Source organism: Manacus vitellinus, unplaced genomic scaffold (genome assembly GCF_001715985.3).
Source record: "Manacus vitellinus isolate BGI_N305 unplaced genomic scaffold, ASM171598v3 scaffold_59_pilon, whole genome shotgun sequence".
Lineage (NCBI taxonomy): Eukaryota > Metazoa > Chordata > Aves > Passeriformes > Pipridae > Manacus > Manacus vitellinus.
Genome location: NW_021940681.1, coordinates 2,421,696 through 2,444,608, shown reverse-complemented (window position 1 = coordinate 2,444,608; position 22,913 = coordinate 2,421,696). Strand labels below are relative to the sequence as shown.

General features: G+C 37.2%; 1 protein-coding gene across 6 annotated transcripts; it reads right to left on the bottom strand.

The window, feature by feature from the left end:
* Positions 1–237: 237 nt before the first annotated feature.
* KMT5B (lysine methyltransferase 5B) lies at positions 238–22,913 on the bottom strand. 6 transcript variants are annotated; one of them, XM_008919935.3, is made up of 9 exons: positions 21,708–22,913; positions 20,727–20,874; positions 10,646–10,811; positions 9,334–9,443; positions 7,304–7,470; positions 6,638–6,657; positions 6,318–6,454; positions 4,389–4,585; positions 238–3,066 (listed from the first exon to the last, which is right to left on the bottom strand). In XM_008919935.3, the coding sequence occupies exons 1-9, from the start codon at positions 21,859–21,861 to the stop codon at positions 1,601–1,603; spliced, it is 2,565 nt and encodes an 854-aa protein (XP_008918183.1). In that variant the 5' UTR covers positions 21,862–22,913; the 3' UTR covers positions 238–1,600. The 6 variants fall into 6 exon arrangements, with proteins under 6 accessions (XP_008918183.1, XP_008918184.1, XP_029819197.1 ...); XM_008919936.3 differs by having other exon boundaries at positions 4,398–4,585; positions 21,708–22,912; XM_029963337.1 differs by lacking the exons at positions 20,727–20,874; positions 21,708–22,913 and adding an exon at positions 15,592–15,607.

Below are 22,913 nucleotides of genomic sequence, written 5' to 3'. Positions count from 1 at the left end.
TTCGGGCAGACACGATAATCCTGTGCAGCCAACAGTGGACTTAACCAATCCAACACCAACTGTTTTAGGATGAAACTCGTTTCTACACCCCCAGATATAGAAACTCTAAACCTTAATCCATGGCTGAGTAGAAACGCAAATACCACAGACTGAAGCGATACACAGTTATGTCAACTATGATGTTTCAGAGAAATGGCTTATGAACAAGCTGATTTATACATACAAACAAGTCCATTGTGCCCAGAGGTTTCCTAACATTCTTTTATTAAAAACCAAAGAGCCAAAGATCGCCCTGATGCTCTTCATTGTTATAAAGCAGACTCTGAAGTATTACGTGAACTACGTATGAGCAAAGAACTCCAACTGATGCAGAGTTTAAAACTAGGTTTACAGTTTCCTATTTTATTGGCATGGATGTATTTCTAAACTTAAAAACCCTTCTGGCAAGTTATCTCAATTTCATATGACAAAATTTCTCACAACACACAAATATTTACAACATATACATATTTTTTCAGTCTTTTACAACTGGTTCTTAAAAGACAAACAATTTATAGGTTACCACAGAACAAAAGCTGTGACTTAGTTGTTTTTAATTTGATAAAACTATCATAAGTTAAAGTGAATAGATTTTCTTTAAATTCCTTGTAGCATTTTACAAGTGCAACAGAAAAATATGAAGAACCAATTTAGGATAGCTGCAGTTCATTGGATAAATGTTGCCCGTCGTAATCACATTATTTCACAGCAAATTCTTGAAAAAATAAGCACCAATCATTCTTGCAAAGAACAATTTTATCTAAAAGTATTGAAAAGTGTTAAATACAAGGTGTTTAATTTACGTAACAAGCAATAAATACACCATATCCAAACTTTTATTCTGCATACTGCTACCCTTGTACATATAATGTACTAAAAAGTCAGCAAATTGTCAACACCTTTTCATATTTTTTTCTCTTTTTTAAAGAAATCAATTTGACTTCCAACCAACGGTTTGCTACTATAACAAAGGCCACAAACAGTACGTCTGGGACAGCATACAGTGTTAAAACTGACAAACTCCAAGGGGGGAAAAAACCATCTAGCAAATAAATTGGAAAGCTGTAGATCATTGCTGGTGATATTAACATATACTAGAAAACCTTAATATGCTGCTACTATGATTTTGTAAATTGTTTAGTCAAATAGTGTAAGAGCAAACTAACGCTCTTACCAATCAAAAATAATTCTGTAGCCACACTGTATTCTCATTGTCCTGCATGGAAAGATCTGATGCAATTTCATAACTTTGCTTGAGCCTTTATTTTACAACAGAGCATTACCTCTAACTCGGAATTGCACATAAGAAGGCTATTAAAAAGTACAATAAAAATCTGCACAAATCAGACTTAAGAAGAGTCAGGATGCTGTACACTTTCTACAATATTACGTTGACAGGTGAATAAAGAAGTGCTGCCACTAAGTTTTTCAGAAAGTTCTTTAGTTGAGGAATAATCAAATGGAATTTTTGTTGTTTTTTTTTTAATTATTATTATTTTTTATTTTATTTTTTATATTTTTTTTTAAAAATGACATCCAGGTCAGTTTAAGACCTATAAGCTTATGCATTGAGCCTTAAAGACTGATCTTCTCTCCTCCTGGAAGAAATATCAATATCTATTGAATCCTTGCCAACAATAAGCCTTAATCTCTTCGCTGGAGGAAGAGGAATAAAGTCATCAAACTCATCATCATAATCATCTTCCTCTTCATCGTCCTCTTCTGATGAAGATTCATCTGCTGTTTCCTCTTCATAGTGACCATAATCATCTACTTCCATTCTCGACTCCAGAACGGACAGAGTTTCACTACAACACATACCATTTTCATGAAGGTCCTCAGGGTATGTCCCTCTGTTTTCTTCCTCTCGCTTTAGCTGTATTTTTAATTTTGTTGAACTATTGCCTGATCCTGAGTTAAACCCATTATTTAGCTTTGCTACATATAAGTTATTATCCTTTTCATGGTCTTTACTTAATTTGATGCTTATTTTTGAAGAATTCATTCCATCACTTTCTTGATCATTTGTCTTGCTACTGCTATCATGGCGCCTACGAAGAGTCAGTTTAGGGATCCCAGAGCTATTTTCAAGGATAAGTTGTGCATCATACCTTGTGATTCGTCTTTTCTTTTTACTTTTTGCAGTTCTAAAGCTGTCTTTTGCTTTAAAATTGTCAGTTGTTACAGAGCAGCCACCAGATCCAGGGATGCAGTCTTTAAAGCCAACAGGTGTGTCCACCACATTATTCCTCTCTTCAAGTTCTGAATGAGAACTAATCAAATCTGGTACTTTGTCTTTCACAGCTGTGTTGTGCATAGTATCAATTTCCTCTGTTTTTGAAGATGTTTTCACAAGCTTTCCTTGTCGAGATTTCTTTTTTGATGTGCCTGCATCATTTTTCTGGCACCTCCCCTCCCCTTTATGTGATGGTCCATGAGCCACCTCGTTTTCGTTTCCCGCACGAGACTGCTGCTCTACAATGTCCGATTGTGTTCCAGTCAAATTATTCTTATAGCTATCCAACGTATTTGGTTCAAGCTTTGTGTCAGAGGTCTCCTTCAAACTCATCCTTGTTCTCATCGACCTCCTTGTTATGTATGTGCAGGGTGGAATATCACCATGCTCATGAGCACCTTTCACAGAATTCAGTTTATGTTCTCTCGCTGCGTGCCTCGTTAAGCATCCGCTAGAGACTGCAACTTTGACTGGTCCCTCCAATTCTTTATCCTTTTTAATGGGCAAGTTTTTATACAAAACTACTTTAGGCTCTTTGAGAACTAAATTTCCCATTTCAAGCTTTCTAGAGGCATTCTTTTGCTCTGGCCTTTTGCACTGATTTCTCAACTTTATCTTTGAAAGTAAAGGCTTTGCAGGCTTTTTCAGTCTCTTTGGTACCCTGGAATTATTTATATGAGTTAGTTTAGATGAGGTAGAATTTGATGATGCTGGAATTCTTGATATAGACTGTCTGGTTAACGTTCTATTTTTGCTGTTCTTTTTTACGCCAATTGAAGATTTTCTGTTAGCTGCAAAAGAAGAAATTAGTTTTGTTATGACACTTCTTTATCCTGAATTTCCCACTCCCAAATACTGTAGTTATTTCATTTATTTGGAACACTTCAAGAGAATCCATGAAATAGGACAGACAGTATGCAGTAAGGAATGAGACTGCTTAACTTGCAACTCAAGACATGAAAGGAATTGCCAAATGAGCCAAAAGTACAACTACGTTGCAGATAAACTTTCCCTCACCAACCAAGTTTGGTTTTTACTGAATTTTTTCTTCTACCAATTAAAAAAAAAATCTATTTGATATTATCCACTGTTTTTACTGAGTATTATTCCAGCAAAATCTGAGGATCAGCATGCTTCAGTATTAACTCTGGGATTTTTTCCTCAAGAGGGAGATAAAAACCCCAAACACCTTAACTAATGTAGTGGTTTCAGTTTCAGGTATCACTTAACTGTCACAAGCAAGAAAACCTTCCTCTGCTCAACAGATGTGCAACTCTAAATCCAGGTAGTTAGAGACTATAAAACCTTTTGGGGAAATGTTTTGAGGTGGGGTTTTTTTGTGTGTGTGTGTTTTGTTTTTGTTTTCTTTTGTTTATTTAACATCACAGCAGCAAACAGGAAATAACTGGCACCATAATATTTTATGTGGCTCCAAACTTTACTAGTTAAGTCAAAGTTTAAATTATTTACATTTTGCCCATACTGAGGGTGGTGAGGGTGGGAAAGGGGGGAAAGCAAGTAAATGATACTCACTACTCCATCAAGGGAAGTTTTGCAGGAACATTACAAACAAAAATCCCTTCCAATTTCTTCTGAAATTACTAACTGTGTGCACTTTCACTTCAGAATAGGTACCTGACCTATCAATTCTGAATGTGGAGAGGGAAGAGCAGCCCAATTTAAACAAACTCTAAAGGAAATTACTATTTCTTTAGTAATCTCTACTAAAAGTACTTACTTAACAATTGTTTTCCTACAGAATATAGATAATTCAAACTGTGTAAGTTTCCTTTCCTAAACCACACTACTGCCTGTGGTAGTTTACCTTATTTTGAAATACAGACATTAGTGAAAGGACGTTAAGTTTTTACACTTTGTATTTGATTTTGATATAAATAAAACAAAACAATAACATGCCACCTATTGTTCTTGAAACACTTGTGGAAAGCCATGAATTTGCTATTTAAATTGCCTTCAGATTCCTCAATAAATTACAGTTTTAATGACCAGTATCTGAGAACATCTCAACACTAAGAGAGGAATTCCATCACAGTGAAAGTTTTCCATGTTTTTAAGAAACCTTTAACGTCTCCAAGCTTTTCCCTTTACTTACTTGCATTACCTTTTTCCTGAGTGGTATCTGCATCAGTGTTAGAGCTGACAGACTGGCTGTCTGAATTCTTGCTGCTGTCACCCAACTTTTTAAGCCTGTTCAATCGTTTATCTGTTTCTCTCAGTCCATATTTACTATTAATCACAGGAGTAGGTGCTGGTAATCCCACTCTTGATTTAAAAGCACCAGTTCCACGTCTACAAAGAAAAAGAGGACACAAAGTATTAATAAATCTCAATGTAAACTTACAGCTTTGTTTCATATACAGTAGTTTGAATCCCAGGAATATCTGGATAAATGATACCAAGAGCCACTGAATTGGTTCGCATTTTGTAGGTTGTTTTGTTTTCTGACAGGTCATCTTTGGTGCCTACATGTCTCAGTTGGCCAGCACGAACAGCAGGCTCACCTAGAAAGAGTACATGGACAAAAGCAAATCTTCCTGGGAATGACTTTTGGAAGCTTGAAAAAAATTGTACAGCACCAAATTTCCCACTGCTCCAAACATACCCACAGTTTCTTCAAAGTCTAGCATTTTAACATTACAAATTAACATCCTTTACAGCACAGTCAAAATTGAGTCACTTAAATATGATTTTTTTTTTGTGGCATACAAAGCAACAGTTGCCTCATCTGTCTTGAACAAGGAAAAATGAGTCCTTACTAACTTCCCTAAAACAAAATCTTTCATATTTGACTGCTGTAACATTGCCTTGTGACTGAAATGCAAATTCCTAAAGCTAGAATCACCCAAACATTAGCTTTAAAAAATAATGTTTTCATGCACTTAAAATACAAAAATGACAAGGTAATGCAAATGTTCAGACACGCAAAACTAGTTTGCCCTCAAAAAGAAAGCACATCTGTAAAACACTGAAATCAACAATCATGGTGCCCATTTATTCAACACTGAATAGTCCCCAGGACTGAAGTACATTTTTACCAGCATCTCTCAAGATAAAGTCTGAGATTGTACCCTTCACTTGGAATGATCCACCAACATCACATGAGCTTGGACGCCCTTACCAGAAGGTTTTCCCTTGATGTGCAAGATTTGTTAGTGACCAAACTAGCCAGTAAAAATCAAAGTAAGATTACTGAACTATTTATATGTAGGTGCACTATGCTATTGTCAATATGACAAATTCTCATCGGTCATATTCTCAAAATGACCAATATTTAGTCCTTTGTAGGGTTTTTCTTTCTACAGTTAGATCCAACAGTAACAGAACTGTTAAGAGTTCCGTGCGATTCCTCTTGGAACTGGGTGAAGCTCTCTCAAATGATGCTGAGCCTGTCTGCTCACAGTGAGCAGAAATTTCAGTGTGGTAAAAACCAAGTAAGAAGTCCTTTCAACTGATTTTGTGAAGAAAGCAGATTGGGACAGCACAGGTGAAAACCAAATATAACAACTCTGCTGCTATTATGTGATGCACAGATATAGGGCAATACTGTCCAAACTAGTAGATCTTTACAAATACACAAACTCCCAAATTCTAATAGCATTGGGTGAAAAACTATCTTGCCCATTCCCAGCAGAAGAGAACTTCAGGTCAAGATATAAAAATGGAATTTGCTTTTTCTAGTGCAAAAAGGAGCAAATGTTGGGGAACAGTTGACAATGGTCTTGTAGAAGCTGTAACTGTTTTTTCTTCCAATTCTACTCTATTCAGTACAAATATTTCTAAGAATCTACACTTATGATTTGATCCACTTTGTCTCATGTTGGGCTATCTCCAGAAAGAGACTCAGAAGAAAAACAGAATGCAGAGTTCTCAGGAATCATGACCATTCTGTAACAACATAGAAAAATCATTACAGCAAATACCTAGGAAGCAATTATTTTGTGTCCAAAAATCTGAGTACTCATAATCAAGGACTTCCAGTTTCACAAAATATATCATGAAACCTATTTACATCAATGTATACCTTTCACAGGTGTAACATTCGCAGTATTCATTATTTTCTCCAAAAAACCCATCTCCATAGTAACAAGAGATTTCTTCTCCAGGTTCAATATCTCTTAGAGCTTTCACACATGCTGTATCTCTGCCCGTTGATACAAACTGGGGAAGGAGATGACAGGAAGGGAAAAGGTATAAAATAAGGTTAATCATTAAGGTTGTATAGTATCTGAGTAAGAAATAAAAGTAAAACAGTCGGGGAAGAAAAGTTGCAGGGACAAAGAAAAACAAAACAAAACAAAAAAGCAGGGTGCTTTATTTATTTACTTTTAATTTCTTGCTTACCTTACAGTTAGGTCTGCAATCTGAAAAAGGTCCAAAAGATAAAGTCAATTAACTGTGGATAAGACCTGAAACATGAATAGTTGCAGATATCTAAAGTAAGGATTCACTCTGACTTTAATAACTGCAGAATCTCAACTAAATATTGGGAGTTAAGTTAGTAATGCACAAAATCATACTTCAAAAGGTACTTGTTTTGACATAGTTGGGTTTCTGAGCTCTTCCCTATTCTACCACAAATGTTCAGTTTCCCTCCTCTTCAGGGTGAACAGATTTATCTTAAGTCCTATCTGCTTTTCCCTGAATTGCTAAAGTTCTGTGTAAAATGTTAAAGAGGCATAAGAAGTTTACTTAAGAAAGATGTTACTGTTGACTAAGTTCACAAAGAACTCAAGGTAACCCACAATACGCCCCACTAATTTAGCTGTCAGTTCCAAAACTGATTTCAAGTAAGAAGGCATCACTTCCTAGGGCCTTCTGGGAGTTTCCCAGTTCACAGCTGATCAGCTCTGGCTGGGAAAATCCCAACAGATTTTGTCCTACCGTAATACCGTATGTCAGATTAAGACATTTTTCTCCAAGTTCTTGTGTTATTCAGCTCACATATAATAATGCTTATGAGTAGAATTGCTTATGCCCTTTAACATGCTTCCTGCGTTTACTACTCACCATGATTGATAAATGCAGCAGGACCAAGCCACAGTTGTGCACAGTTTTTTCGTGTGGAATACATGACGCTGAAGTCATTTTCCCCATGCCTCAGCAGCATGTTTTCTTCCATTTCTGATAGTTCAGCAATGCAGCCCACAAGTAATTCTATTTTATCATTTCGTTTCCTTTAGTGCAAAGAGTAGCAGAAATAGGAATACATGTGTCAAAATTACAAAATAATTTCACAAAAAGAAAAGTTGCAAAACACTTCTTGTTATTGACAAACCATTCCACAAACCCTATAAGCCTCATGTTTTAATTCACTGAGAGACAGGATATCAGGCTGAATAACTTTTTTCCAGACTCGAAATAAATGTTTTTATGCTACTATATAGAATCAATTACTCAAATCTGACGTCAGTAACAATTATGACCATTATTTCTACAATTTCCTGAGACTGCAGGCAAGAAATTGTAAGAGTTGATTACTTCAGCTTCTACAGTTGTTAAAACCAAAAGCGAGATCTTTTCATTTGTGTACACTCCCTCCCCATCGACACTTAAGATATTTTGACTTCCTACAGCTGCTCCTGCTTGGCGTTTCCTATGCTTCTTCCTGTGGCCAGGAAAACCCGGCATAATGAAAATGCTTACAACTCCATGGCTTCTTAAATGAGGCCCAGTACTGACTCGAACAAAGGCCAGAATTCAAGCAAGATGTTTTCCTCTCTCATGAGCAGATCTTCAGCATGAAGCTGTTAGTTGAAACAGACCGAGGAAGGGGGAAGGACGGGCACCAACAAAAATCCACAAATCCAGGAAGCCTTGGTGTGCAGGCAGCCCATCTGCCATCATGAACAGAGCAGAGGCACTGACTGCTCAGCCTAGGAAGAAGCACACCACTTCTGCTCCCCTGCATGGGCACTGTTTCCACTGCTCCTCAGAGTGGCCATTCCATATTTTGGTCAGATTACTCTGACACAGATGAATATGGAGATACTAAACATACATGAAGGACATACACTAGAAGCCAAGTCTTTCAGGTGCAAAAGTCTCCTCTGATAGAGAACGCTGAGAATTCTATCAAGTTTGAGTCTCAATAGTTTTCCAGATACCAAGAGGGTTAAGAAGCAACTTTCCTGTCTTCCTTGCTCTCAGGCAAATCAAGATTTGAGCATGGAAAGTTAATTCATTTCCAACACACCTACATACAAAGCTTCAAGAATCAGCCAAGGGGTGAATTTAAACAAAAAAATCACCAACCAGTATTTTTTTTTTGGGTTGTATCCTGATTGTGGAACTTTCAACTATGGTCATGAAGAGTTAGAAACTAGCCTCAGCCTACTTAAAGATTACTCAACAACACATGGAGGTTGTGTTGCTGCCAGCCCAGTGTCCAGCCACTCCATCCTAGCCTGCACATAACAGCATTTCATCACCTCAGATGTGCTGGTGTGAATGTGTACTGCCACTAAGCAAAGCTAACATAATTTGTGTGTGAATTTATTTTAAAATCTGAATTAACTTGGAATCTACTGGTGTTGCCATGCATATGCTTATAATGAAACTCAGATGTTCCAAAATGAGATGCAGAAATACAATGGGGTTCCAACTTCGGGTTTCCAAGAGAGATTTATCTTGGACAATCAAAATATGCAAATAACACCCCTGTTTCACGAAGGCAAAAAACTCATTTCCCCCACAACAATTTGCTGCAAATCCACTGTAATGTCATGTTTCTCACAGGAGGCCAACAGCTCATGACTAGAGGAAAACAATTATCTGACTGAAAACAAGATTAAAAAAAAACTTGTATAATGAACACTATATGGATACGCCCAAATATACAAAGGAATGTCTTCCAGAGGCATGTATCCTGTGTTAAGTAATTAGCAAAAACACACACAAAATTCAATTTGCAAGTAACAATACAGAACTGTATTTCATGGGTTGCAGTTTTAGTTCTAAATCACCCTTTTTAATATCTTTTTTAGGGTCTTTCAAAATAATTGACAGAAACAGAATGCAACAGTAAATGCATTTCTTACCATTCTTTCGTTGCAACAATTTTGGCTCCATTTTGCTCTGAAGAATACCGATTACAAGGTAGGATCTCAAACCCACTGTCAGTTGCAAACATTCGTAAATAAATAAATACCTGCAATGAAAAAACCCAGTATTTTCCTGTTACAAGCAAAACAAAAGCAGTGAGGAATTTCTTATATAAATAGTGAAAGTCAGTGACCTGCACAAAAACACACACAAAATGGATACTGCAATGGGATACTGTCTGCTGAAATGCATCTCTGTACATTTTAGCCATACACATTATGTTGGTCTTATTTCTTCACAATGACTTGCAGGAATCCTCACGTGGGTAATGTGACTATCCAAAGAGTTTAAGAAAATTAAAAATGCCTTGAATGGTACAAAACTGGACCAACCAATGAAAATGGATAATTTTTTTCCTTAGAGTCACTGAATAGTTGCATTCAAGTAATCTCAAATCTTTAAGAACCACTGAGATCTCACAATCTACAGGAACTCATGTTATTATTTGAAGTCCTGAAAAAAAGATATTACTTCCACGGTAAATTTAGATAATGAATTCAGGATCAATTTTTTTCAGGTGAAATGTGGTTGTATTACTCAAAAAGCATTTGACAAAGCAGAGTTTTTTTCTGCTAATTTTTTTCTACACTACTAGATTTGGTGCACTCTAAAGTAGGCCAAATTCCTTTTGATTGTATCTGGAAACAATAGACTCATTCCTGAAGGAGTTTCTTAAGTAAAAAAAAAACAAAACAAAAGATGATTTTCTTGCTTTGAACTTTGAGAATCAACAACTTTTATGTTACATACAAAATGGATATGGGGTATGGCAAGTGGAGGAAGAGGAATAACACTCCCACATAAAGCCCCTATACCCAAAACAACTGAGGTATTTTGAGGTAACAAGGTTCCTCCCTTTTCCTTTACCTTCCTTTGTCACCCAACTTGATTAAAAATAGCTGTAAGCAACAAAAAAAAACACCAAACAAAACAACAAACCCAACCAAAAAACAAAAATGAAAAAAACCCCAACCAAACCACAAAACAAACAATGAAGGGGAAAAAACTTCACCTTCTTTTTTACATGTCTATTAATAAATGGCACTGTAAGTTAACGACAAAAATAAAAGTGAGGGTGTGTCTAGTTGGCTTTAAAAAACAAAGGAAGTTTCTGATAAAAAACAATCAAACAATTAACATGTAACGGAGCAATTGATTGCTTTACTACTGCTACATTCCTAAGAAATTTTTATGTTTTCTTAGCCTTTCAACCATCTGAAAAAGCACATTAATTACAAATACACCTACATGTTCCTTGAACAACCTTTCCTGCATTTTGTTCTTGTTAAGAAAATAGTGCCGGGCCCAGTCACCTGACGTCAAGGACTTGAAGGCTTTTTCTAAGTGCTCGTCTTTCTTAAAACGTTCAATCACCTCTTTTAGTTCTTCTTGCCTTCCTTTAATAGGTCGAAATCTGAAATAAAGAATAAAGCTATTCCAGTCCATTGTCAATCATTCTCAATTCTTCCTTTACAGTTACTCACAGTACAGAGTTCTTTTGCTAGCCATATCAATATTTAACTCCTAGCATAAAGAGACTGACCATCAGGTACTCAAATCACAGGTCCTCATTTCCTGAGGAAGGGGCAGAAGTACGGCAAAGCCAAGGGTACTACCTGGAACCTTTAAAATCCTCTATTCTGCCAACAAGCATGATTTATTTACAAAACAAATCTCTGATAAGGTTAACCAATGCACAATAATATTTCCCTGTTTTCAGCACCTGTTATTTGGAACAAAGCAGCTAAAGAACTATTATAATAAAAGTGTTACTTTTTTAATAATAGTATAACTTTAGTTAACAAATTTGTTATCATTCAAAGTAGTTGTGCAAAAAAATTCTGCAAATAAACTGGATGCTGTTAAGTTTCCCAGTTAACATTGGTATTAGGGGATCTGTGCACACTACTGGCTTTTGTAGCTGGGTTGTGTGTATGTGGGTATATGTGATTTTAAATTTAAGCCCTCTACAACATCACATGCCACATGATTTTTTTTAAATAGGGAGCAAACAAATAGGCAGTGCAACCAAAAAGACCAAATAAGAAATCTCGAAACAGAAAAAACGCACAGCTATCTTGAGTGATTTCAAATCAACTTCTGCCAAACCCAAAACATTATTATATTGACAAATTCACTACATAGGTTTATGTGGAATGCAAACTTAGCATGTGCATTCATACAAAACACACCTCTAAATGGCTACAGAAGAAGTATCTATAAATAGTAAGACACGGTAGAGCTACTACATCCGTGGAAGATTAAGGTTCCACAAGTTAGTGCAGTTGTAAGAATTTTTTCCCCCAAACACTGGCTACAGGAAACAAGTAGCTGAAAAATCATGGGCAGGTAAAATATGAAAATGAACCCCTGTACATTAGCAGAGAATTCCACCTTCTTCCCAAAGATTGAGATTTAAGAGAAACTGCCCTTCATATATTCAACAGTAAAAAAACCAGGTAACAGAAAAAAACTGCATGACTGCCAGAAGCAGAAGCTCCATTTTGAGCTGCAAAACCACCAAGAGAAAGCAGCACTTAATTAGAGATTATGTTGAATCTCTATAAATTGACTGAGCACATACCCATATATGCTCTGCTTTGGGACAGAGGTTGGGTGTGTGTACTTTTAAGTGTATGACACACCCCAGGGGACTCTTCACAAAGATAAAAATTTTCTAGGGTCATGAGAAATGGTTTTCTGCAGATCTTTTTACAATTTGTATGTTTTGCCTACACAACATATGACAGAAGAGCTAAACAAACTAACAGCTTTTGAGTAAATCTGTAAGACTAAGTCCTGTTACTTGCTGCTTGACTTGCATTACCATGCTGATTTTATTTCCTCTTACTTACCAAATGAAGTCGGTATTTGACGACAAAAGTAAACAAGGGGAAATAAATTACTGAAGTTGGTGGAAGGAAACCTCATCAACTTCCTCACTGATGCTGTTTTTTAAATTACCACATAAATTGGCTTATTCTTATCTTAGAATGTTGCCAGTAACTTCTTTTCAAATGACCAAGTAAGAGTTGCTGCTTCTATGCAACTTGTGTGAAGGAAACAAAATACCTTAAGTGTTAATTCTCAATTTTATTTCACCTTTATGATGCTAAGAATCTAATAAGAAAGAACTAACAATGATGAGGATTCAATTTCCTTCATTAGAAGGAAAGTGCTGTATTTATGCTCCTGATACAATAAAGACAGACCTCCTAACAGCAGTATCACTTTCAGCAGGTTATCAGCGTTCCATGCGACCGCTTTTATAAGTCTTCTCTGCATTCTCCCTTCAGGAAAACTTCCTTGTAATATAATGACTAAGCAACCTTTGAGACACTTTTGAACACAGCAAAATTTATCAGCATAAACTTGTGAGTTTTCAGAGAACACAGCACAGTAAGGAGTTCTGAGCAGACAGGTAAATTTTCTTCTGGCTGGGATATAACAACAAAACAGGAGTCAGTTAAGAAACAGATGCCTGCTTAGAACTGTGGCATGCATCATGTCAAGAAGTTTCAAAAAAAGCTCTTCATTAAGGAATATACTTATCCCATCCTCCCAAAAAGCTAACTGCCTAACAAGCTGCTGAGACTGTATCATGGAAGAAAACTCTCTACAGATGACATGATCATAATTATTTCTGTTCTGCAGCACACAAAAGTCTCCCTCAACTTGCCAGTCACACACAGAAGTATCTCTATTCTCCCAAAACCAGAAAGATTTCTCCCAGATTTGATAATCATAACTCACAGAGCTTCCTCATACATCAAGAGAATGTGAAGTCATATAGCCTGAACTGAACCTGACTAGTTTCAGAATGTGACCTGCTGTCATTTTTAGTTTTAATCAGAAACATTTTTCCATCAAGGAAACTTATACCAGGAGAAGCAGAAGTAGAATATGCACAAATATGAAGAGTTAACATTTTGCTTACACCTTTATCTGCAAACATTACATGAAGAAAAAAACCTGCAGGATTTACAGCTAAAATTGGTCTTCAGCTATGTCTGTCCTTTCTGGGCTACATGAATGACTGCCCTCTCCCTTACACTATATATTACATGTTGAAATGCACCATTTTTTTTAGCTATGTGACCTGCAGGAGCAAAGACAGGTGGAAAAGCCACCACATTCAAAATTGCATTAGCACCTCAGGCAGTGTATGTGCTGATAGACATAATCACACTTGTTTATCATCAAGAAGCTTGGTACAGGCTAGCTAAAGAAAACAGTATCCCAAGTCAACTACCAGCGGGAAGAAAGCTATCCCAACTGAACCTCCATTGGGAAAAAAAAAATAAAGAGAAAAAAACAAAACAGGGCAGATGCCAAGCTTGACAGTGGCTCTCAAGACCTACAAAAAAAGAATCAACACCCTACATTTTCTAGCAATTAGAAGCACATTGTACAGCCCCAAAGTGATGTTTATATTTCAGGTTTCTAACAACCTCCCATTCTCAGAGGCTGAGTCAACATCTACATGACCAGCCACCTTAGGTAGCTCGGAACCTGGCCTCAACCCTTGAAAAGTCACCCACATACCTCCATGGATGACATTCAGTAGGTGTTTCTTTGGGTTCCTGTCTCAGGCATTCTACACTGCCAGTGGCACTCCTTTAAATGATTAGCAGAAACTCAAGTAACACCATTTCGAAGAAGTAGAATAGTTAGTGTATGCTGAAGTCTTGAAAAGGCCAAAAAGGTGGCTGGAAACAAGAAGGGGGTGAAGAGACTGTACAAACCCCCAAACACTGTAAGGTCAGATGAATGCTGCACTGTATGTCAGGCATTTCAAACAGGAACTGAGTTTTTTAAACAACATGACTCTCTGCACCCAAGGGTTCAAAAATCAGTACCAAGGGACCTCCTGCAGCACCTCTATCAAAATGTTGCACTTACAAGGTGACAAAACAGAGATAATGAGAAAAGATAAGCAGGAATCCAAATAAGCAAAAAGTATCCACAAATACACGGGAAGATGCTGGAAAACAACGTGATGTACAACATTTCACTTCAAGGGTTCCCAAGTCAGGTGAAACAGAATGACACTGTGCACCCTGAGCTTGAGTTAGTGAGTTGTTCAGAGCTCAACAGCATATGTAAACTGCACTGAGAGCATATAAAGTTTACAAGCAAATTCAGAATACTGCAGTCCAGACTCCTCATGAAAGCTTCAGTCTTTCACAGGTGTATCTCCATATATACTTTAAAAGGTACCTTCTGATTTGAGACACTGAAGAAGACAAGAAAGCCTAGAAGCCCAGTGTTCTTTAAGAATTTGAGGGTCTGCTGGTAGATACCTCACTTGTCCCAGGAGTATAATATTTTATCTATATTATATATAGACTATGTAACTATATTATCACAGTTTCTTTATTAGTCCTTTGCAACCAAAAAGCCAATTGGTTTTGAGAAGCAATCTTACATCCTACCATTTTGGTGTTACAGGGCTTCCACATTTACACAGGACAATAACCCCCCCAAAACCTATAAACCTGATGGAAGAGTCTACACAGCTGTTTTTGAGCTCCACCACGAAGAGAGCCTGAAAAGGCCCCACAGCAAAATGTATAGAAAACGAGCCAAAGAAACTGGTTTTTAAGTGTCAGTAAAACAGGAGAACTAGTTCAAAGAAGAGAGAGATAGAGCACAAGGAAACCAACTGAACAAACCAGCCAATCCAGTCTCTAAACCGCTTTAAATGGTTAAAATCAGAATTGTTTATGCAGACTTCTGGTTTGCTCCTGTGAACAGTACCTTTATTAAGTTCTGTAAGGGAAGCTGAACAAGACACTTTAGTGTTTGAATCTGCTCATATGCACAGATTCTTTGAGCCACCCTACAAACAACTTCAGGGGTCATGTCTTATGGAACATGAAATCTTCTGCAAAATAGTCTGTTGTTAAAAGTAAGCTAAGAATGAAAAACCCAGCTATGACACTATCTTTAAAGAAATAATAATAGCCCTTCTTCCTCACAAGCTGCAGAACAGAAACTTTTCACACTTCCCTAGAAAATACTTGTTTTTCCCTAGTCAACAAGATCCAACAAAACTATGGCTACTGCAGTTTCAAAATCAGACAGAAGATGATCTTATCCCAGCTAAGGGCAAACTGATGTGGTCTCAATAAGGAAGACACAGGAAAATGGCTGGGGGAAGCAAAGCTCTTTCTCTCTCAAGTTTCTCTTACCTCGGGAGTACTTAAAGACTCTTGAAACTCCAAGGTATAAAGCCAAAGGTCAGTGAGATGCTTGCCTATAAAGGAAGTTAAAGGAGAGTTTCTGGTAAGTTCAGAAGCACAGCACCTTGCTCAGTCTCAGTCACTGAGAGCAGTGAGTTTGAACAAAAAGGATAAACTGATCCTGAAGGAGATCCAGAGTGAAACTCCCCAAAGCATAGGAGCGCACAATAAAGAGTTATACTTCCAAACCTGTTTCTTAATTTCTGACTAGGGAACATCGAGACGAGTGAATTTATCAAAACATATCATCCAATTAGCCTCTTAACAACAGGGACCTTGTCTGGATGATATTTCTATTTACGTGGCTGTGGAAAGACAGCAAGTTACTATTCACGCAGTAGCAGAGATTGAGCACAAAAGCTAAACTGCAAGCCTGTTAAGCATTCAAGACAGCACAACAAGACTTGAAAATCATCTATTTAAAATAAGTGTAAACAACTAAATTTAATTAACATACATTTTGGCTTCTTTCCTGCTCAACTCTGTAGTATGAGTATTTTTTTCCTCCCTCAAAGCTGGTTGTATCAGTTATGATCAACTTTTTCTGCCTTTAATCACCAGTACTTCCATATGGGACCTCATGTTCTTTAGAGGCTAAATTTCAAACAAGCATTCTTAATGAAGAATCTATGTTATCTAAATTTCTTGAACACTAAACACACACCAGGTCAGATCAAAACTCCAATACAGCCTAGGGCAGAAGTAAAGAAAATTCTTTATATAATATCATTCTCCTTAATAAGGAATAATTTTTAAAAATAAATATGGGGGATGCAAACCCCTCGCCCCCAACACTCTCCCCCATTCCTATTCTGACACTCCACATGGTAAATTCAATTTAGCAGTTACCATGTCTACTGGATGCAAGCCACTCCATCTTTTGGAGATGTAACAATTTTTATTGAAGCCATAAGTACAACTAAAAAAAATGTAAAAGTAAGGTGGTGGGTGTTGGTTTGAAGGGCAGGATGTCATTTGGTTGTTTAGGGTGTTTGGCAAATGTTGGTTTCAACAAAACAGCCGATTCCAACGTAATCACTGTGTGATTACACACAGTGAAGGAAGACGACCAGAAGCAAGGTAAAGGACTTTATTGAATTAAGTTACCAGTAAAAATAATCTAAAAAACCCAGAGAAAGTAGATTTTACACAAAAGTCAAACAAAAAATTTTGCAAAGTACAGACACTGTGGTCTGAAAAATGTAAAAGCTTCAGTGTGAAACAGGTTGTCACCACATAAGAGCTCTGTACCTCTAACCCAGCATCTCCATTACACCACAACACCAAAGTTGAACTATACAGCCACAATATCTTATTTAGCAGAATTCATGTAACTTTTTCAACCTCCAAACCCCATTCAAGATGAAATTAATAAGATTAATTATTATATTTAAATGAGCTGAAGAATGCAGAAGAGATTCAGCACAGACCCTTAAATGCAAGTGATATGGAACTGCTTTGTCTTTTTTGTCTTTGTTGCTCAATGATGACTCTAACGGATGAAGTGTGGTGTACCCTGTCAAGTTCAGGAATGACTGTTTATACCAAAGTCAGAGACTACTCCTGATACAGTGTTGAGAGACAGCTGTTTCCTGTACATCATCCCTGAGCACTTTATGTTTGCAGTGGGAAACATGGAAATTCTCAAAGCTTGGTCCTTTCGTCCCGTGTTATCAGACAACACCACCCACCCCACACACCAGTTTGTAACATCACAAAAAGCAGCAATATGGAGGTAAAAAACACCCTTAGATTCTCCTAGAACAGACCACAATGTATTTGACTTCCTAAACCACTTGCAAACTTAGAAATACATTGGAACTGCTCTCGGTATTCCCTAGCATGATGCTGGTGCTTTAAGGAACCAGGAAACAACACTGACTTAACAGCAGCAGTATGATCAGAAGTCTGGCTTAAGGTTTAAATACTAACACTTCATATGTGAGACAGTAAGGAGCAGATTAGCCATTAAATCATGCAATTTCAAGATTCAGTGCTGAGCCTAGGGAAAAGTATCTGAAAATAAGAGATGGTAAGATGGGCAAGAATTCACTTTTTACAAGTGTCAGTTTTAATCTCTAGTGTTTGACAATCTTCAACCTAGGATGTATAGCTTGCAAAATGAGTTTTGTTTTCAACACAAAACCAACCAAATAAGTCCTGATATAACAGGATTTGTACAAGAAGTGACAAAACCTCTTAGAACAGCTATAGTTGACAAGAACATACTACCTAAGATATGGGATTTCTTCTATTAACTGCTAGCCCGCTATTCTGTGGAGATAAGAGCTACAAACTGGATGAAAGAATGACAACTCAGCATGTAAAGAGGATTGGAAGCTCTGAAAAAAACCTGCTTCCTCTTAGAAATCTAAGACAAAGAAAAAAATTACTTTTGGGTACAGCCACTGAAGACATTTCCAGAGCTACAGGTTATGCTGTCCATCAAATCCCTGGTGACAAGAAGACATTTCAGAGGAACATTGGACAAACACTTTGGGGGATTCAATTGCAATCTTTTGAGAGCTAGTCTTCAGCTGTTTCAGATATTCCTGACTTGACAGCTTCCAGAGCTAACAGCCCAATTCCCAAGATGGAGAGTATTCAGGAATTGCAGGACTTCATTTTTATGCCCCCCCCCGAAAAAAACTCACCAAACCCCCAAAAATCCCCACAAAACAAGTAAAATAACAATCAAGTTCTTGTCACCATCGCACCAGATCACTAATTCATTATAAAGAAGATGAAGTATAAAGACATTTCAACAGCAATCTAGATCCTTTACTATAAGGTTTTTTTCCTCTAATCAATATACTCTGGACAAATCAAGTTCACAAACTCTTCAACTAGAAGAATGAATGAAGCAGAAAAAGTGCTTATAGAGAAAACACTCATACAGAGAAAAATGCAGACTTGGCTCGCAGAGGTAAGGTGAAGTACAACTTCATTAAGTGGTCATCAACTTATCCTGGGCTGCTACTTGCAAAAATACAAACCTCTTCTGTGATTCCAACAGCAGAGCAGAATGGTGGCACAGGCGCTTTCACAAATCAGAACAAGGGAACATGAAATACTTGCTTGCCACCATAAATGGCTGTTTATGTTAAGCACGCCTCAATACAAAAACTATGTAACTAATATGACTCCATCCCACTGAAGCTCAAGATGCCCAAACATAAGCTGTAAATCTTTATTTCTACTACATCGTAGTATTTGGGTACTGGCATCTGGCATTTTGTAAACAGTCTAGCTTTTCACACTTGCTTTCCCCCCACCTTCCCTCAAAAGCCATAAAAACAACAATAAATCTTAGGAGCTCTAGAAAGACTACAGTTTACTTGATGGAAGGAGGGTAAACTAAGCATCACAGCTACAGTAACAAGCAGATGTCATCACCGCACCAAAAAGATAAACAAGAACTAGGCTGATGCCTCTATTTTAATTCATTACAACAACAGAAACTCTCTCAATAGGACAAGAAAGAGGCAAGCAGATGTACTTCTAGTAGTTGTAAACCTCACCTAAGTATTTCCCATACTGCTCCCAGACTATTAACTACTCTCCTTGAAGACTGCCTGTAACTGTTCTCCAAGTCTGAGAAAGGAAGAAACACAGGATGATGATCTTTGTGTGGCCTTTTGGTTCAAAATAGTAATTAAAGAAGTATTTTAGGTGTTGACACTATATCAACATAAACCACCATTTATGACAGTAGGTTCTCCAACTATTAAACAATGAATACATCATTCCCTTTGTAAAAAGCCTAAGAATTAACTACCTGTGTGTAATCTGTAGACTATCATTCGTGCAAGAAAACAAAGAAGTCCTTTGAGCATATATATTTAGCTTGATTAACTGATCAGAATACAAAGACACTTCAAACTAAACTGTAAAAATATCTACCTGGACACTGGGCACAATGTGATACTGTAACCAATAGCATGGAGGGAATAGGAAGAATTCAAACATTCCTCTTAAAGGTGGATGTTGCACTCTCTAGTAAAAAAAGAAAAATCTCTTTGGAGTAAGTCTTTGCATTTATTAGGACCAGACAGCTGAAATTTCATGTGCAACTCATGCTGTCAGGTTATAACAGCAAGCACTTATGTAACGTGACAACACCAATTAACCTAAAAGTCATTTTTGAAGCAATCAGTTTGTTGCATACACACACACACACAAAATCTGCTTAAGTGGCACTGTGGTTATGTGACTGTGCTGTGCAGGTGAACTGTCCTTCTTGAAAAATTGTCACAGCAATAGTTTGAAGAGCTGAGTAGTCTGTTTCCCAAGATGTGCTGCCTCAAAACCCTAGCTCTTATTACTGCACACTAATAAGCACCTGATTCCAGTCCTTACAAACTTTAATTTATATATAGCTTTTCCATTAAGCTATCAATGCAGATCTTGTATGCAAACAAGAGCTTAGTAGAGCTCTACAGAATATACTTATCATCAGTAGTACATCTGTAAAAGAGGGAGAAGCGCAAACAACTAAACCCTGAGACCACCACATGAATTTACACCAGATGTGTAACAGTACAAAAGTGTGTGAAATTCTGGTAAGCAAGTTTCCAGTTGGCACATAAATTTATCTTATGCACATAGACATGTCTGAGTAGCAATTCCTTAGCATGGGTCTGCAAGAACTTCGAATCAAGTGGCACCAACACTGAACTGCTCCAGAACTACATCTTTCTTGTGATGTTGTAAAGAGTAAGGAAGGGGTGGGGGGAAGGCATCCAGGCATATGATATAAACAGAGAAGTCACCAAACACTGGCTTCTCTCTTTGAAGCATTTCAAATGACTAGTGGTTTAAATTATGATTAATTAACTGTTTCAGCCAGGAAATGGTGCCAAGTAGCAACCTGCCCTACAGCACAGATACATGAGGCTAATGGAAAGACCTACGATGGAGCACTGTGAGAGTGTGCATTTGTAGTGCTGAGTTCCAGTCTCGCATGCAACACCATTTTAAAGGCAGAAGCTACTCACAAATTGGCATTTTTTCGCTTTCTTAAACATGCAAGAAATTCCAACTAAGAAGACAAACTCTTTTCTAGAAATATAAAGACAAGTTACCTAGTATTCATTTTGTGTGTCTGAAAACCTAAATAGGGATCAAGAACCAAACTAGTCGCTAGGTCATCATTTTCACAGAGTTCCTTGGCAGACATTCCAGAGGAAGGCACATAACGACTTTGACCCTCAAATCCTGAAGCACCGCTACCTGCGAACAAGAGAGCATAAATTAGGTATCATCTAAGGGACATTATAAAGCCCAGCAACATTTGGGGACAGACAACCACAGGTTGGAGGCAAAAAATATAAAACAATTAAGGAAGATGATAAAATACCTATTGAAGCAGAGGCACAGTTAATTTTTCCCTCTTGCTTTTGTTGATTTAGGTAGTGGCCAATGAAGAAAGTATTTTAGAATGTTATTTTATGGGTTTGTTTAATTAATTTTGGTTTCCTTCTCTCTTTCCTTCCCCAACTACAAGCATCTTTCCAGACTACACAGTTCAGTCATGCCTACCTCTAAAATTTCTGACCTATAAACATGATGAAGACATGAAATTTCAAACCTGACTTTCCCAAGATCTGAATAAAGGACTTAGGAATTTGTGTTAAGTCCTTCATCCCAAATCAACAGCAAAAATGAAACCCCATATTCCTTAGAACCATTTCACAGTGATATCGATGTATGTGACTTCATTAAAAAATGGCGTTTCCTTCTACAAGCGCATTCACCAAAAGTTGGACTAGTACTTCAAATTATGTTATCCACTTCAAATCATACTTGTTTTTACTTAGGGCCAACCATGTATCTTATAATTATATGAGTTCAAAATTAATTTGCACCCAGTTATTCTTACTTAACTTTTAAACTGATCTGAAGGGAGTTAACACATCCAAAAAATACAAACATAATTAATACTTGTGATGTTAGCTCCATGCTGACTGCAGACCTCCCTGATGAATTAAGATAAGACAGAAGTATGACTTGCAAACTGATTAATTTATCACATACAGCACTAAGCAGCATAAACATGTACATACATCTGCTTGATCTTCTCTCGACCCCGTTTTTGCCTGTCTTTGGATTCTCCTTTCCCGCATGCTGCAACTTGGTCTGCGCGTGGTCATTAGACGACTTGCTTCCACTTCTCCTGCCATTCACCACCATGTTCTTGGATTCTCCCAGCCACTTCATACCCACAGACAATCTGACTCAGTTGCATTTAGTCACTTTTCAAAAGGCTTGGAGAAGTGGATGAATAAATTCAGTTCCAATTCCTACTGGAAGCAAAACAAACATGATTAGAACTTACTGGGAAACTGTTTCCGATACACGGATTTTAACAAAAATAATAATATCCCGTAATAATAATAATAAAACAAAAAAGTGGGGAGAGGGAGGAAAAAAGACGGTGATCTGCATTTGCATTAGGAAAAAAAAGAAGCAGTTCATTAGCACTACTACACGGAACTGTGAACAGGTGAAGTACTGTCCTACAACTTACAATGACAACTGGCAGGAGACACTGAATTCTAAAGCTGATAAATTGCTAATGACAACTCCTTTCTAAGAGCTGGACTAGACACACACATGTACCTGTACGAGCACACATACACACAGATAAACACACACAGAGCTATGTGACTCCAAACCCAGAGTACTTTCAAATACATATCCAATCAAGATTATATCCCCTAATAAATAAACCCCATGACCTATTAAGAGCTCTACAGCAAAGAATGAGATTTAAAAGCATCCTTCAAGAACTAAAGATGAACACAGTTTAGAAAAACAAAGGGAAAAAACCCAATTAGAAAGCAGACATTTTTTGAATGGGGTGGGGGAAAGATGTAAAATCTTTATTTAAAAATCAGAGATCAAAAAACCCTCAGTGATGAACTCGAGGACCCAGGCTACTATTTGTACTGTTCTGTACAACAAAAAATACAGTCACAACACACCTGGTTCAAGGTGACAGCACTAAGTGGGGTCACAAGTAGAGCTGAAATTTTACAGTACATAAACGTCTAGCAAAGCACACGCTATCTTTTGTGAGCAGTCTCAATGTCTTTTGCATAAGTAACCATAAGAAAGCTAATAATGTTTTTGTACACAGTTGTGCCTCACACTGTACAACTTGCAGGAAAAAATCTGACACTGATTTACACAGTTATTTTTGCATTTATGCATTAGTAATTCACTTGATTTTAATTCACCCTCCTCGCTGCTTCCTCACAAAGAAACAA

Excerpts from the sequence above, each read along its gene's own strand:
- KMT5B (XM_008919935.3), bottom strand. The coding sequence starts at position 21,861 with ATGAAGTGGCTGGGAGAATCCAAGAACATGGTGGTGAATGGCAGGAGA. Across the intron at positions 7,471-9,333 it reads ATTGTTGCAACGAAAGAATG|GAAACGAAATGATAAAATAG; the intron begins GTAAGAAATGCA and ends TTTGCACTAAAG. Across the intron at positions 6,658-7,303 it reads TGCTGCATTTATCAATCATG|ATTGCAGACCTAACTGTAAG; the intron begins GTGAGTAGTAAA and ends GACCTTTTTCAG.